The following is a 15,175-nucleotide window of genomic DNA, read 5'->3' on the forward strand; positions in this document are numbered from 1 at the left end:
CATTTGAATCTCATAGCCATCTCTCCTGATTATGTCAGTTCCCTGTTGCTGCTGTGACAAAGGACCATAGCTTGAGGGGCTCAGAACAGTCCCCACTGGCTCGCTGTCAGTTCTGAAGACCAAAGTCCGGTGGGTTGGTTGTGTTCTCTGCTTCGGAGCTCACCAGGCTAGCATAAGGTGTTCATGGACTGCTGTTTTTGGTGGAGACATGGGGGAGGCTCTGTTTCTGGCTCATCTGAGGTGCTGACGGAATCCTGCTCTTTGAGGCCGTGAGGCCGTGGGGCCGGGTCCCAGCGTCCCCACTGGCTGTAATCTGACGGCCATTGCCAGCTTCTAGAGGCCACTGTGTGTTGCTTCTCAATGACCCCAGCCCTGAAAGGTTCTGTGCTTTTAAGGAGCCTCATCATTACCTTGGGTCCCTCCGAATCATCCAGGATAATCTTACTTTTTCAAAGTCCTGCCCTTAGTCGTACGAGTAAAGTCCCTTTTTCCAAGTAAGGTCACACGTTTGCAGGTTCCAGGGATGAGGACCTCTTTGAGGCCCCATTATTCTGCTGACCACACTGATAGACAGAACAGTACAATGATCCCTGTTTTCCCAGTGAAGAAACGGAGGCCCAGCAGAGTGGTCAAAGGTGAATTTCAGCAGCCTGATCTCGGCACCATGTCACCACCCAGTCTTGTCCCCTGAGCCACCATGTCACCATGCATCCAGGGTACGGTCCCCACGCCTGGGACAGTTAATAACGAGTAAGTTATTACCAGCAAACAAGTCTTCCTCAAATCCCTCCTACCCTGACTTTGCTCAGCACCCACCCTCATCTTGACATGGCTCTGATTTCTGATTCTCCCTACCCGCCACCCTGTCAGTCTGCCGTCTGTTTCACATTGATTTATACTTTATCACCTGCCCTCCTCCTCCTGCCACCCACTCTGTACCCCTCTGCTCTGATTTGGATTCTTTATCACTAAGGTCCAAAGAAACTGAGCACGAGGAGCAGGAGAGTACTAGGAACTAGACATTTTTATCAGTCCCAAGTATAAATGTAAAGAATTTAGCTTCCAGCAAGCCCACACACCCTCCTTAAAGGAACAGAATACAAGTCATAGTCAAAGGCCCAGTTCCTTGTTCAGTGTAAAGGGATCCTCTGTATGGCACTTGGGTCCGTGAGGGACATCAGCCTCCAGGGGCGAGGCAGGCAGCCCATCGGAGTCAGAAGAACAGACCGTAGGCTTCTGCCTGGGGACAGCTCCAACTGGGGAGGACAGTCCAGATGTCCCTTTTATACCTTCTAACTTGACGTTAATGGCTTTGGGGTTTCTTCGCTACCCCTCGGACCGCGTTCCTTCCGCCACCTCTGACAGCCTCTGTCCCTGTTTCCAGGTGCTCCTGTTCTGGGTGTTGGAAGCAGAATGTGGAACAAGGCTGAAAAATTCCCCTCCCCTGCAAAGTTTCTATTTTACTAGGCGATACACAGTCAACAAGTGAAGTAAACACACCAATAAATGATCACAAATGAGGAAATCCAGGAAGGATGGGAACTGGGTGTGGGGGAACAGAGCCCCACCGAGACGGCCCCCGGTTCTCTGAGGCAGCGATGTCCAGCCTAAGACCTGGCGGTGGAGCCCAGGGAGGACCTCCGTGTGGAGGGTCAGCAGGTGGAGAGGCCTGGAAGCTGGCTGGAGCCTGGCCAGCTCAATGGTGTTCTAGAAGCCTGGTGAGCAGAGGCCAGACCCTTTATGGTATGAAGGCCATGGTTTTATTCTAAGTACAATGGGCCACCATTGAAGGGTTTTAAGAGAGAGCATTGTCGCTGGGCTCGCTCTGGGGGAGAGCTAGCATTGATTTTCCCCAGCTTCCTCTTTGGAACGGATGGAGGGGCCGTAAAGTAAAAAATGAATTTTAGATGCGTTAAGTTTGAGAAACCTGCATCGTAGGGTTTTCCAGATTGCTTTCTGTTAAGTCATGTTGTCACTGTCCTCTTACAACCCAGTAGTGAGCTGCAGGAAGGGACAGATGACCGTGTCTCCTTCAGAATCAGCCACGGTCCTCAGCCAGAGAACACAGTGCATGGGGGACTACGAACCCGTCACATGCAGAGGCACACGGGGGAGACTGGCAACATTTCAATGAATAAATAAGGCTTTTAAGATGTTTTGGCTATAGCTACAGTAATCTAAAATGAAAATCAAAAATGTCTGCTGCAAATTTAAGCATTAGTGATCACTCCAGCAGCCTCAGGATAAAGAACTTGAACTGCAAGCATCACGCATGCCGGTGGCGGTGAGGTTGGTGAGTTTTGTCGTGGGAATGGAGAAGCAGGCTGAAAATCTGTCAACCCGTCATGTCACACAAATTCCTTAAGGAGAGTCTGTACTAAAGATAATCCAACATTTTAACCCACAGAAACCTTAAAAATGACATTACCTATATTTCAAAAGCCGTTTTTACCTGAGATTAATACGTGCCATTCTGCATATTTTAACAAGGTGTTTGTTAAGGTCAGTTTCCGTCAGAAAAAAAAATTATCGATGACTCATGAATAAACATTATTATCATTTATGTAGTAAGAGACCCCAAGCCAGGGCCACCCCATTACGGCACTGCAATGCCTTCACTCCTCCCTGTGCTATCCTGCAGTTAATTCAATTGTGCCCTCTCTCAGTTCCACGGTGTGCATATCTTCCTGGCTGTGGAACTAGCCCACTAATATGAAAGTGGTAATCAAGATTGCCTCTAAATATTCATAGCAATAAACGACTCCCTTGTGCCCCATGAATGCCAAGGCTGTAGTCGGAAGCATTTATTTAGTGCTGGAGAGGGATCTAGTTATTTCAGAGTCCCTCAAATGCAGTATTTTAATATTGTTGTTCTGTTTGAAAAATTAGATCCCTCTGAGCTTCCAGTATCAACGGTTGAGATGAGTGAGTTTGGGTCAGAACTGACCATCATCTTTGAAAGGGTGACCCTAGAAGCCAGGATGGGAGTGAACTTGGTTATTGACCCTACACCGTATTTTCTTTCCTGTAGTTGCCTTCCTTCTGATGGCTCGCTGCCACCATATTTCAACTTCAGGATCTGGTTCCGATTTTTTCTAAGTTGCTGAAAATTGGCTGTTTTTTAAGGACAGGGAAACACCAAGGAGATGATACTTTGTATCATTCCATCCATCAGCGAGCCCTTGGGGGCATCCCTGCCTCCATGAAAAGCTACATGTGTTGACTAGAGATAGTTTGTACCACCGTGGGTGAACTAATTTAAATTCAAGTTTGGGGGAGCTCCCAATGACACAGATTAAAGCAAGGCAGCACCATGTGGAAGAAACTCTAGCTAATTAATAAATCGCCTTTAAACATCTGTTCATACTTCCAGTTAAGTAGAATGTGCTGGGCAGATGCACTGTGGTTGACCTCAGGGAGCACAGGGCAATTGAGGGTCGCAGAGATGGGGGGTGGGGTCCTGGCTGGAGCCTTACTTTGCAGAATTGCCTGAGCACACCCTCTGGGGGAGGCTGCCTGCATAGTTTCCGTGAGGAATTTACTAGGAGAGAGGACTCAGAAGAAACCAACCCTGCTGACACCTTGATCTTCAACTTCTAGCTTCCAGAACTGTGCAAAAATAAATTTCTGTTGGTTAGGCTACCCAGCCTGTAGTACTTGGTTATGGCAGCCCTAGCAAACTAATACCAGGGCTTCTAAGATTCTGGTAATATTTTGATTTCTCAGCTGAGTGGTAGGTACCTTAAGCGTCCCACTTTTGATTTCAGCTCAGGTCATAATCTCGGGGTCTTGAGATTGAGCCCCACGTCGTTGGGCTCTGTGTTCAGCGGGGAGTTTGCTTGAGAGTCTCTCTTTCTCCCTCTGACCCTCTCCCCCAACAATAAATAAAATAAATCTTTAAAAAAATTAAAAATAAAATTGTACTGATACATTTTGTATACTCTTTTTTGGGTATACTTTTCCCAATTAAAAAAGTAGAATTATAATGATGCCACAACATTCCTATTGATTAGCATTGAATGGATTCATTCAGCAAGTGCAGTTCTTTAAGCACTCACTAAAAGACACCATTCCATTAAGCTAATCAATATATCATGTTTAAGAAAAGGAATGCTATATTTAACCAGCACTAGTTCATTATCTCCAATGTATAAAAATCAAAAGAAAATGGAATGAATACATGCTTTTAACCTGAGCAATCTAATGCAATTAGTGGTTTTGAATGAAAATAGCTCTTTGTTCTTTTTCCCCATTGATTTCTCCTGTACCATTAAATCCCAACTAAAATATACAGATAAAATCTTTTTTGCCTCCCTAGGGAAAAATGTATTCATTTGAAAGATGTTGACACTGGAATGTTATAACAGGTCCTTTAGGGACTTCCTGTGACATTAGTACAAATGGTAATGTTTAAACTAGCTAAACCGGGGGGGGGGGGGGTACTGCAAATATTTTATTTTTATTCACAAATATAACTGTCAGGATTCATCTTTAAAATGTGATACATGTTTCAATATCTTAGGCAAAGACAACTTATAATTAAAGTAAGTTATTTACACATACACATATATAAAACACATTCAAATATACATACATATACATTGGGCACATCTTGACGAAATATTGAAACATATTTTTGTTCTAATATTTTATTTAAACTTAATTAATAATCCCATTTTTCTAAGAAATCAATAAGTACAAGTGGCAAACCCTGGAGAGAACATTCTATGTGTATTTGTGATTAAATCTCAGTGTCAGAAAATATAGGCAAATTTAGGCAAAAGTCCCTGTGACAGACTCAAAAGCCAATCCAGGACGTATAAGCACTTTTATGCACTATTTTAAAATTTAAAGACATAATGTGTGTTTAATGTTGCATAGGATGGGAATAGTAATATTAATTTTAAAAGTTCAGCAAGCACTCAGAAACCCATAAAATTCTTATAAACATCGGATAGTGTCAAAATATGTCAATTACGGTGTGTGGTTTTTACAAGATCGCTAGATGTTTGTGTCGTCATTTGCTAGAATAAGTCTGTACAAAACAAGATCTGTTTAAACCCAGAAAATATAGATAAGCATTTCATTTATATGAAATTTACCAGTTTCACTCTCAAGCTTAAGTAACTCCTTAAAAAACAATATCGCTCATCAATTAAAATTGAGAAGAGCTTTCTTAATGTGCACTTAAAAAAACCACTTGGGTTTGCACCTAATTATATCCCCTGAAGGCACCAATATTTAAAATAGTCTATTACTCAGACAGCAATTGGGTGATGCAAATTTTAGGTCTTTATTACTGACTCAGAGATGCTCAATGAAGATGGAATTGTCTGTGAACTTTCTGGGAAGGTAGGAACATTGTCACTGTGCTCTGTCCAACGGGGGCCACAACTAGCCACATCTAGCTATCGAGGCTGAAATGCATCCAGTGAGACTGATGAACTGATTTTTAAATTTTATTTCAGTTCATGTAAGTGTAAATTCATATGTGGCTAATGGCTACCATATTCAACATCAGAAAGTTATCCAGATGGGTGAAGGACAGCCCTGAAAATAAGTAGCGTTTCGCCCTTGATGATGCTGTCCCAGCCCCATGGCACGAGTGCATGCACGTTTTAACCTTTTCCCAACGCTCGCATGACCTTCTGTTGTTAGGGTTTTTGTTTAAATTCCGTTTCATTTGAACTAATGTTGAATGTTGGAACTTACAGTCCATCTTCTCTTACAACATGGTAACGTGTGGTTAGTTGAGCCCTAGTATAGGTGAAATGCCGGGTTGTAAGAAAAGTCTCCTGAACTCTGGAGTTGTGACAGTGCCTGTTAACACCAGAATATTAGAACACTACGTACAAACGTCTTATTTTCATTACATAAGCGTAAAACTGCAAGAACTTCCAGGGCAAAGGTGGGCAAAGCCACCAGTGAAGTCGGCAGCACTGATCTCCTGCGGCGATGACGTTTGAGCAGGGCTGAGCCGCCACGTGAAACTCTGCCGCAGCGCCGACCACTGGGAGCGGGGCGCCCTTGCGTTTGTGGTGCCCACTCCACGTGATGACCAGCTCTCCTCTGCTTTGCTCCTTTTAAGCCCCTAAGAAACCTCAGTTCCTGCCCTGGGCTTTGATGGCATTTGGCCCTGCTTTAGGTAGACTGCATCATTTTGCATGAACCCCTCTTTTGCCCTTCACGTGTCGCCCGGAGTGTCAGGCAGCACTGCCGGGCTCCCACTTGAGTGCTGGGGGACTGTCTTAGCAGGTCATCAGAATGCAAATGCAGCATTCGTTTTTCATAATTACTAAATAAGTAAATAACTACTAAAAATCAACATCGAAAATTTTAAATTCTCCTAGTGAGAACTGTCCCGTGAATACATAGAACCCCCGTTTGACACATGCTGGTCTGGATAAGGAGGGGCTGGAAGTGACTGTTCCAGAGTCACTAAGGTTACACAGCAGGGAAGGGGGCAGAGGGAGGCTTCACAGAATACCTTTGAGTTGGCAAGTAGATTTTGACTTGGGTAAGGACTCTGATTGGGCTCAAAGGTAGGAGTGTGGTGCACATGACCACCCGGGGTTAGCTGGGAGGGAACCTGGGGTAAGGGTGTGAGTTAAGGGACACTGGCACACAGATGCATTCTCAGGGCAGGGCAAGAAGCTCATTGAGATTTCCGGGGCAGAACAGTATAGTCGCCTGCTCCCCGCTGACAGGCGGGCATACGTGAGCTGGGTTCCCTGGAGCCCAGAGGAAGAGGAGGATGTCTGCCTCGTGAGAAGGAGAAGAGATTGGTAGAGACATTTGCCCTATTCATTAATTCCTTCATTCACCAAATATTAATTGGGCTTCTATTATTTGTCTGGCACCTTTGTGGACATAATAAGCAAGCGGCCCACAAATCAACATAACTGAGTTACTACAAGTAGAAAGGGAGTTCTTCCTTCTACAAGGAAGGCAAGGACAGGGGACTGAAAGACAACGTGTCTGGGAAGAGGGGCACTCAGTGAGATTGAGCAGCAAGGTAAGGTTTCCTTGACTTACTGACATTAAAGCTGGTACTGAGTGGAGGAGCTGGAGGGGAAGCATTCCAGGCAGAGGGAACAGCCTGTACAAAGATCAGCGCTACAGAGGAGCTCAGTGCGTTTGAAGAGCCCGGAGGCCAGTGTGAGTGAGGAGGAGAGCCATACTGGTACCGCCGGCCATGTTGAAGAGTTGGCATCGTAGCACTGGATGCCAGTGCAAGCTCCTTGGAAGCGGAGTTGGGTTGATGAGGAGCTATTTTTGAAGATAAGCTTCTGCTGCCATTGAAGAACGAATGGGAGGAAAGGAAAGGTAGAGATGGAGGGACCCAGGTAGAAGGGCTTTGCAGTAATCCCGATCCAAGGTGACTGAGCTTTGAACTGGAGTGAGGTGGAGGGCTGTGAGATGTAACAGGAGCTGTGTTTTGGAGAACGGCACTGTGAGACCTTTTTATGGATTTAGAGGAGCTGGAGAGGGAGAAGGTTTCAGGCCAGACTTCACATTTCTGACATGAGCAGTTGGGGAAGTGAAGGTGCCCTTTATAGAGACAAGGAAACTGAGGAAGAAGTTCACCGTGGGAGGGGGCAGTGTCAAGAAGGATCTCAGGGGTATGTGGCCAAAGGAAAGGGGCACAGGCCACATTTGTATCATCGAACGGTGGCAGTACATCTTCCAGACTCTAGTCCTGGTTGACCTGGTCTCCTCTACTTGGGATCTCAGAATGGTCCCAAGAAGAAAATGTATTTTTCTCTCCCTCTGTTGAATATGCCTTCAGAACATTCAAATGTTGGCAAGTCAATGTGAAATGTGTTTCAGCTGATTTCTCTTATTTATCTTTCAGAATCATCCAGAAGTGTTGAATTTTCGAATACAACTGGAAAGCAAAGAACTGATCATACATCTGGAAAGAAACGAGTAAGTCACATTAATTCTAGTGTGCTGTGCCATGGGAGAAATTTAGGAGCTGTGGGTTCAAAGTGCTGTGTAATTTATGTTGGCATTTAGAGAAACAGAAAGAAATGCATGGATTCATAATCCCAATTTGGATCTGAGGCTGGAATTAACTTGAAAAAATGAAGTGGAAAAATGAAGAATTTTATCACTCTAAAAAAAAGCTTTGTAAATCAGCAGGTTTTTCTCATAGTTCTGATGTTTCTCTTTTTCAGAGCCTGATTTGTCAAGGATAGATTTTAAGCATCTTCTGTTCAAATAATAGTGTTCCATAATTAGTTGACTTTTGGCAATTCCTGGCTTATATAAGGAGAAATAGCGTCAAATGAATAGAACCTCTTTTTTCCTTGAAAAATACCAATGGTTTATTTATCTTTCAGAGCTTGTCTCCAGTGGTACAAAGTATTTATTTTATCTTTTCATTTAAAATTTTGACCTTTTTTTTTTGCAAAATTATATAAATTTCCAAAAATGGTATTATATTTTTTTCCTGGAGCAGATGGATATTATTACATATTTTGTATGACTTCCCAGTAGAAAACTGTCTGCTTCAAGGCATAAGTAACACAAGCCCTGTTCTTGTTATCCTTTATATCCTGGCTAGCCCCCGGGCTCCTTAGACCCAGAGGATACCATACTATTCTAATTGATTCGTACCAGCAAAGACCTGCGTGCTTGTAATAAATAATACGTATTTAAAGATGTAAACGAAGTTACCACGTCCTGCTTGATTCAAAACGGGAGTTTTTATCTTCTAGAACTACTCGTTCCTGTTCCTCACCCATCAGTGAAAGGCTGACTTTTTGCTGATGTGATCATGTAGATAAGAGAGCTTCCCTGAACTGAGTTCTGCCGGAGACAGATGTCGTAAAAACCTGACTCTGTCTCCATGTGAACAAGTCAGATCACTTATGGTCCCAGTGCTTTGATTTGAGGGTCCCAAGCAGGTCAGATCAATGAGATCGTCATGGCCAATTCTCACATTCAGTATCTAACATCACGGCCAACAGCAATAAAAAAAAAAAAAAAAAACAGATCCATATAAATTTATAAATATTTACATTTAAAAACAAATACACAACATGAATATATGTAAAACGGGATAGCAACCTGCCTCTTCATATATCTTGTAGATTTAGCTGTCACCATTAAATGGATTAAAAACATTTGTAAGCAATAAATGATGTGTTTTTAGCCTTCCTCATGACTTGATGGTCTTAAAGTAGAGGTTCGGGCATACATCTTGGATGAACAGGGAGCTGAACAGAAACCTCTATGTTGCCTTTGGTATGTCTCTTTTAGCCAAGCAAATATGTTCGTGCTTTATTTTTTTTTTTCATGTGAGAATATGGTGGGACATTTTAATTTTTGTAAATTGCTGTTTGTATGTGGTTTTGAAATATCTCAGTGGATGAAACTTAGGTATTCCCTGAAAGATCAGAAGGGAATGAGGCTTCTGATGGAGCTACATGTCCTTAATGGGGTTTTAGGATTGCTGCTGGATTTGGGCAACTGGTCCTTTCGTCAGAGTGTTGGGGGATGTGGTGAACAGCAGGAGTGGTGTCCATTCCAGACCCCCAGGTGGTGGTAGGACGTCAGGTAGAGAAGTGGAAATCAACTTAATAAAAAACTTAATCTATTTGTTTTTACTCTGAAAGGAATACATGTCCAATGCAGAAAATTGAAAATTGTAGGGGGAAAAAAAGATCAAAGAGCCAAAAGAAAATACTTCTATTACCAAACACAATCCTGATGAATATTTTAGTGGTTGTCCAAAGATATGTTTTCCTTATAAATATGCTTGGATTTTTTTGTCTTCCTAGTGGGTATTGTGGTCTGTGTGCAATTTGATAACCTGCTTCTTCCTTTAGCTTTTTAATGGACATACTTTTCCATAGAGAAATGCAGCTCTTAGTGCCCTTCTGGTTCTCGGAGTCTGTGAAGTGGTTCAGTAGCCTCATTCATGGTTCTTTCTGAGAATGGTTTCCTGTCTACTAAGGCAGATAGTATAACACACAATGGCTGTTCGACAGTGGCTGATTTGTATAAAAGATCATTTAAAAAGGCGCCTTAATTTGCTCACTTCCAATTCTGGGCTTTTCACAAAATAATCTCAAAATCAGAAAAGTTGAAAACATAAAACTATCTCTTCTTGAATTGTATCTCTCTTCCCAACCTCACTGTCAGCCTACATGTTAGAAATTAAATGGAGAGTGTTTGATATGACCCTATGACATTCTATGGCTTTATTTTAATTATACTAGTTATAACAGTTATAGAGATTCTGCCCTGATAAAAATGACATTTTCATACTTAGAGCATGCCAATATTACTATTTTAATGTTGTACTCCCTCCAAATACTTCAGCATAGTATTTTTTTGAAAAAAAAATTACCTGTCTGTTCCAAATGGACTTCACTTTTGAGACCGTGACTACCAAAAATCTGTAATTTTGTAGGTAGAGTGAAATGCTTGTATGCCACCAGCTCTTGATGCTGTTGGACACAAAATATAATCCATTGTCCTGTAGAAAGTAGAATTTTTAATTCCTATAGCCTTTGGCCCAATAGATCCAATTAGAGAATTTATCCAAATGGAGCTCTAAGAACTCAAATGTTCAAGCAAGGTAAATGTGACTATGTAACCAGCAGAGTAGAGAGTCTGGCCAACCGGAAGGTAACCTGTCAGTGCCCTGCATCATACCTATGGGCTGCGTATCAGCCCTGCCTTCAGGGATGTTCACTACGGGGTAGTTTACCGAAATCGATAGGAGATTGATTAAATTATGACCTAGCCACGAAACAGAGCTCTATGTAGCAATTAAAGGCAATGAGGGGGATCTTCATTGTTGTAAAAAGCATTCATGATATAATCCATGTAAACAGCATATCAGATAATATTGTACATGGTATTCAGTTTTGATTTTAAAATACCACACGTACCTGTATCTCTGACTAGTAAGATTATGGAAGACATTTACTTTATTCATGTTTTACAACAAGAAAATATTACTATTAATATTAGGAAAACTTTTTACCCTGGAGGAAAAAATCTGTAAAAACTTAAAAATTGTCAAAGAACGATATTGGAGTATTTATTATTCATAAAAAGGAATTGTGTTTTAGAAGGACTTCCAGCAACATTCAAAGGGCTAAAAAGCTCTGCACATTGAATATTGGGTCTTTAAATATCCAGAAATCTATTTTAATTAAAAACTTGCTTGGAAATCATATGTAAAATAAAGGTGGCGTCAGTGCCTTAAATCATAAGAGCCATAATCCAAAGCTAATGCTGAAAGAGGGTCACCTAATTAACCCTGCTCAAAAACTCATCACATACACCAATTCTTCATGAAGAAGGATGGAGTTTGTGTTAAACAGTTGTTTCAGGGAATCTCTTCTGTTTGCCTCCTAGCATCCCTAATTTGTGCAAAGATCGGATGCTGTTCACTTAAAACCTGTGTTTGTATAGCCATAATTGAATGTTTAAAGAAACTCAAAGCTTCCCTGGAGAAGCATTTTTCACAGGGTTGCTGTCTGCCTACGGAACTGCAGGGACCACTTTATGACTTCCATAACTCTCCTGGGTCCCCGTGGGCTCTCAGGCCATCCCTCAAACAGGTGCTCTCTGCAACTGCATCTTTGATCAAAATGCTTTATTGGACAGGCTGGCCAGCTTAGACATCCGTTTTTCCAGTTTAGGATAATTAGAAGTGATGGCAGTAGATCACACTCCCTTCATCTCCCAGACCTACCGAGCTTTCTGTTTTTGAGCCTTGGCCCATCCCTGACAGAAGGCAGGTGCCGGGGGAAGTCCATGGCTCACGGAATTTATATTTGCCCCGTCTCTGTACTAGAAGAACTCTGGCATTGGCTTTTATTCCGGCTGGAATAATTCCAGACATCTCTGAAGGGACAGATCTAATTAATATTCAAACAGTAGCAGAAAGGACATTTTAAATTGGTCAGACGTGGGTGTAAATATCTGGGAAGGTGTTATTCGACACCATCTCTCAGAGCATCATGACGCAGGAGGACGAAAGGTAGCTGGTGCAGAGAGAGCGTTGGATAGGTTAGTAGTCAGCCGAATAACTACCCAGAGGATATGGATCTATTGTTCGTGTTGACCCAAACCGTGCTGGAGAGCTAGGTTGAGATGTACTCCGTGGCCCTGGGGCTGTGTACAAGGCCTCGTCATGGCCCGCAGTTTCCAGAGTCATCTCTGTGAAGATGTAAAAGGTGCATTGATCACACTTCTTGGCAGCGCAGATCTGGAGGGGGGTAACTGCTCTGCACGACAGGATCTGGATTATAGAGATTTCAGCAGTGTGGATCAATGGGCCAAAACTAACAAGACGAGGTTTAATGGGGATAAATGTAAAGTCCTACGCTTGGGTTAACAAAAATAAACGTTGTCAGTTCAGAAGGAAATTTCCTCGTAGTTCTCATGAATGGAACCCACAGACTCAACATGAGCCCTTGAGGCAGTTTGTCTGCTAAGGTGACTGCCACCAGCATGTGTGCACGGGTGCCCATGGTCCTAAACCGGAGTGGCTGTCGTCCTGCTGTGCAGTGACCCCATCGGGCCATATCCAGAACGTCCCCCCTGTGCTGCTCCACACACAATCTTGGAGAGCATCTTGTCACAGTTCTCCTTCCCACTGTTGAACTTCCCTTCCCTCCCCCACCAACCAAAGATGTCCTTAAGGCCAGGGCCAGGGTCTCAACTTTCCCTCCACCCACTTCCACGGGGTCTGGCTGGTAGTAGGCACTCAATGAGCACTTACCACATGAGAGAATGATGGAATGTGGACAGCCTGGACCAAGCCAGAAGTGAGTCACCAGGAGGCTGAAAGTCTGTCTTGAGTGGTGTCATACAATTATTCAAGGAGAAAGCTTCTGGAAAAGACACAGGGTTTGGAGTCAAGAAATCAGGCTTTGAAACCCAGCTTTGCTTCCAACAATAAGCTGCTTACATTCTCTGTTTTCTCATCTGCAGGAAGGAATAAAAGTCTGTGTATAGTCAGTGCTGAAAGATTCGAGCTGGTGTTATTTTTGATGATCAGGTTTGAATGACCCAGTGACCTATTCCTATGGTCCCAGTGATATTTGTTATTTCACCGAAGCACACGCTTGGCTTCACTGGAACTATGTCCTGTTTCAAACTTCCTAAATTAGTGGAGATCAGATTATGCATAATCTTTGCCCATGAGTCTTGAAAATGGCCAAAGAGCCCGATTCTGTCAAGAGCTGGAAAGGATTAGCAGTCCTTTGGGTTCCTGTTGCTGCAACAGTCTTAATTTCACAATATTGACATCTTCAGGGATTAAACATTTTTAAGTTTTTGTGTATAGAGTGCTATTTTTTTTCATTTCTACTCTTGAAGAGGAAGTCCAGCCTGCCTATTAGAATTTCCAGCTTTAATCTGTCAAGTGGTTCTAATTATTGACTGAACTAGCAAGGAAAAAAGCCACAGCTCAGAAACGCCGTCTATTTCATGGTTTTGTCTCTCAGCTTCTCTCCTACCATCCATGTTAATTCAAATGATTAGTAATAAATTAATCAGTAATAATTCTTTATTCTTTATTCACTTAGTCATTTGTTCACACATATTTACTTAATACCAGATTCTTGTGGTCGGCACTGGAGATAGAGAAAACAAGGTCAAATCCTTGTCCTCTTGGAGGTCAGTCAGGGAGCCCAATGCTAAACAAGCCATCACTAAACTCTAGTAAAAGACAGCGAGGCTAACAGCTGAGGAAGACAACTATGAGACCCAGCCTGGCTAGGGAAGGAAGCTGTGAGCTGAAGCAGCATTTGAGCTACACATGAATCAGAGTGAGCCAGGTAAAGGAGGGCAAAGGGTGGGGGTTCCCAGAGAAGGAGGAGCAGGCATAAAAGTCCTGGGAGAGGGGGAAGGAGACCCGAAGTGTTTCAAACACTGAGGAAGTCGATGTGCTAGTGTGTAAGAGGGGGGTAGTGAGAGAGAAGTGGAAACCGGCCCATGTGGGACCTCATGCTCCATGATAAGGACCTAAGTATTTTCTCATAGGGACATGGTATCCCATGGGAGCAAGGCCTATAAGCAGGGCAATGACGTGATGAAAGTCAGTTTTTAAAATAGCATTTTGGTTACATGTGAAGACGAGATTGGGGGAGGTGAAGAGTGGATTGGATAAGAGGCTATTTATCGCTGGTGCACAGGGAAGAGCTGGAAATGGCTCCAAGTAATAGAGAATCCACAGAAAGGAATAGAGGAAGGATGTTCAGGGGGAAGAATGGGCAGAAACTGATGAGCGATTGAATGTGTGGGGTAATGGAAAGGATAATTCTTATACATGAAATGCTGGAGGATTGATGATCTTTGGTCAGAATAGAGAACCCTAACAAAGGATGAAGGACTTGCCCTGTGAGTGATGGTTGGGGACACCAAGATGTAGATCGTAGTTGGCGTGGTCCTCAGAGCCTTGCAGGAGGGTCGACTTTTGGGCCTAACAGAATCCTCTCAGGAGGTGACATGTGGAAGGTTATCATGTGGAACCGGGCATGACATTTCTTTAGGATCCGTGGATGTTTGGGGCCTAAAAATAGCAGTGGCTGGGGGCTATGAGCTGAAGAACACCAGCCTATGGTGGGATAGGACATTTTGAGGCCCTGGCCATGACCCTGAGAATGTCTAGATAGCTGTTACAACTCAAGGCAATGTCAGTATTTCAAGTGGTCTCTGGGTGGGAACACAGTGGGGTGAGACTGTGACCTCCAGGCTTGTTCTAGGCCCTATTCCACATTCTTCCTGTAGTCTGTCTCCACGGAGTGGGTGCTCCCTCTGCCAGGAGAGCATACAGAGAGTCCTGTCCTCCTTCAAGTCTGGCGCATTATTTTGGGACGACCAGCACCGGGATCACCTGAGGAGCTTGTTCCAAAGGCAGATACCTAGTTCCATGTCTCTCTATTGAACCAGAATCCCCAGTTATAGGGCCTGAGGATTATATTTTTGACACATTCCGCAAGGAGTTACATTCATAACTGGCCACATGAAGCTATTTACATCAATTTAAATAAAATTAAAACTTTAGTTACTTCGTTACACTAGCCATAGTTCACATGCTTATTGCCATGTATGGCTATATAAACATTTCCATTATGGCAAAAAGTTGTGCTGGATGGTGCTGGGACTGACAGGGAAATGCCAGCCCACCAGATCCTTCTAG

At 43.2% G+C, this 15,175-nt stretch overlaps 1 protein-coding gene across 1 annotated transcript in view; it reads left to right on the forward strand.

Moving 5' to 3' along the window:
• The window catches only part of ADAM12 (ADAM metallopeptidase domain 12), a 335,474-nt gene that overhangs the window by 80,296 nt on the left and 240,003 nt on the right, over positions 1 to 15,175 (forward strand). Inside the window, exon 3 of the mRNA XM_026494364.4 lies at positions 7,856 to 7,929. Coding sequence (XP_026350149.2) covers positions 7,856 to 7,929 — 74 coding nt within the window. The remainder of the gene's footprint in view (positions 1 to 7,855; positions 7,930 to 15,175) is intronic.

Source organism: Ursus arctos, unplaced genomic scaffold (assembly GCF_023065955.2).
Source record: "Ursus arctos isolate Adak ecotype North America unplaced genomic scaffold, UrsArc2.0 scaffold_7, whole genome shotgun sequence".
Classification (NCBI taxonomy): domain Eukaryota; kingdom Metazoa; phylum Chordata; class Mammalia; order Carnivora; family Ursidae; genus Ursus; species Ursus arctos.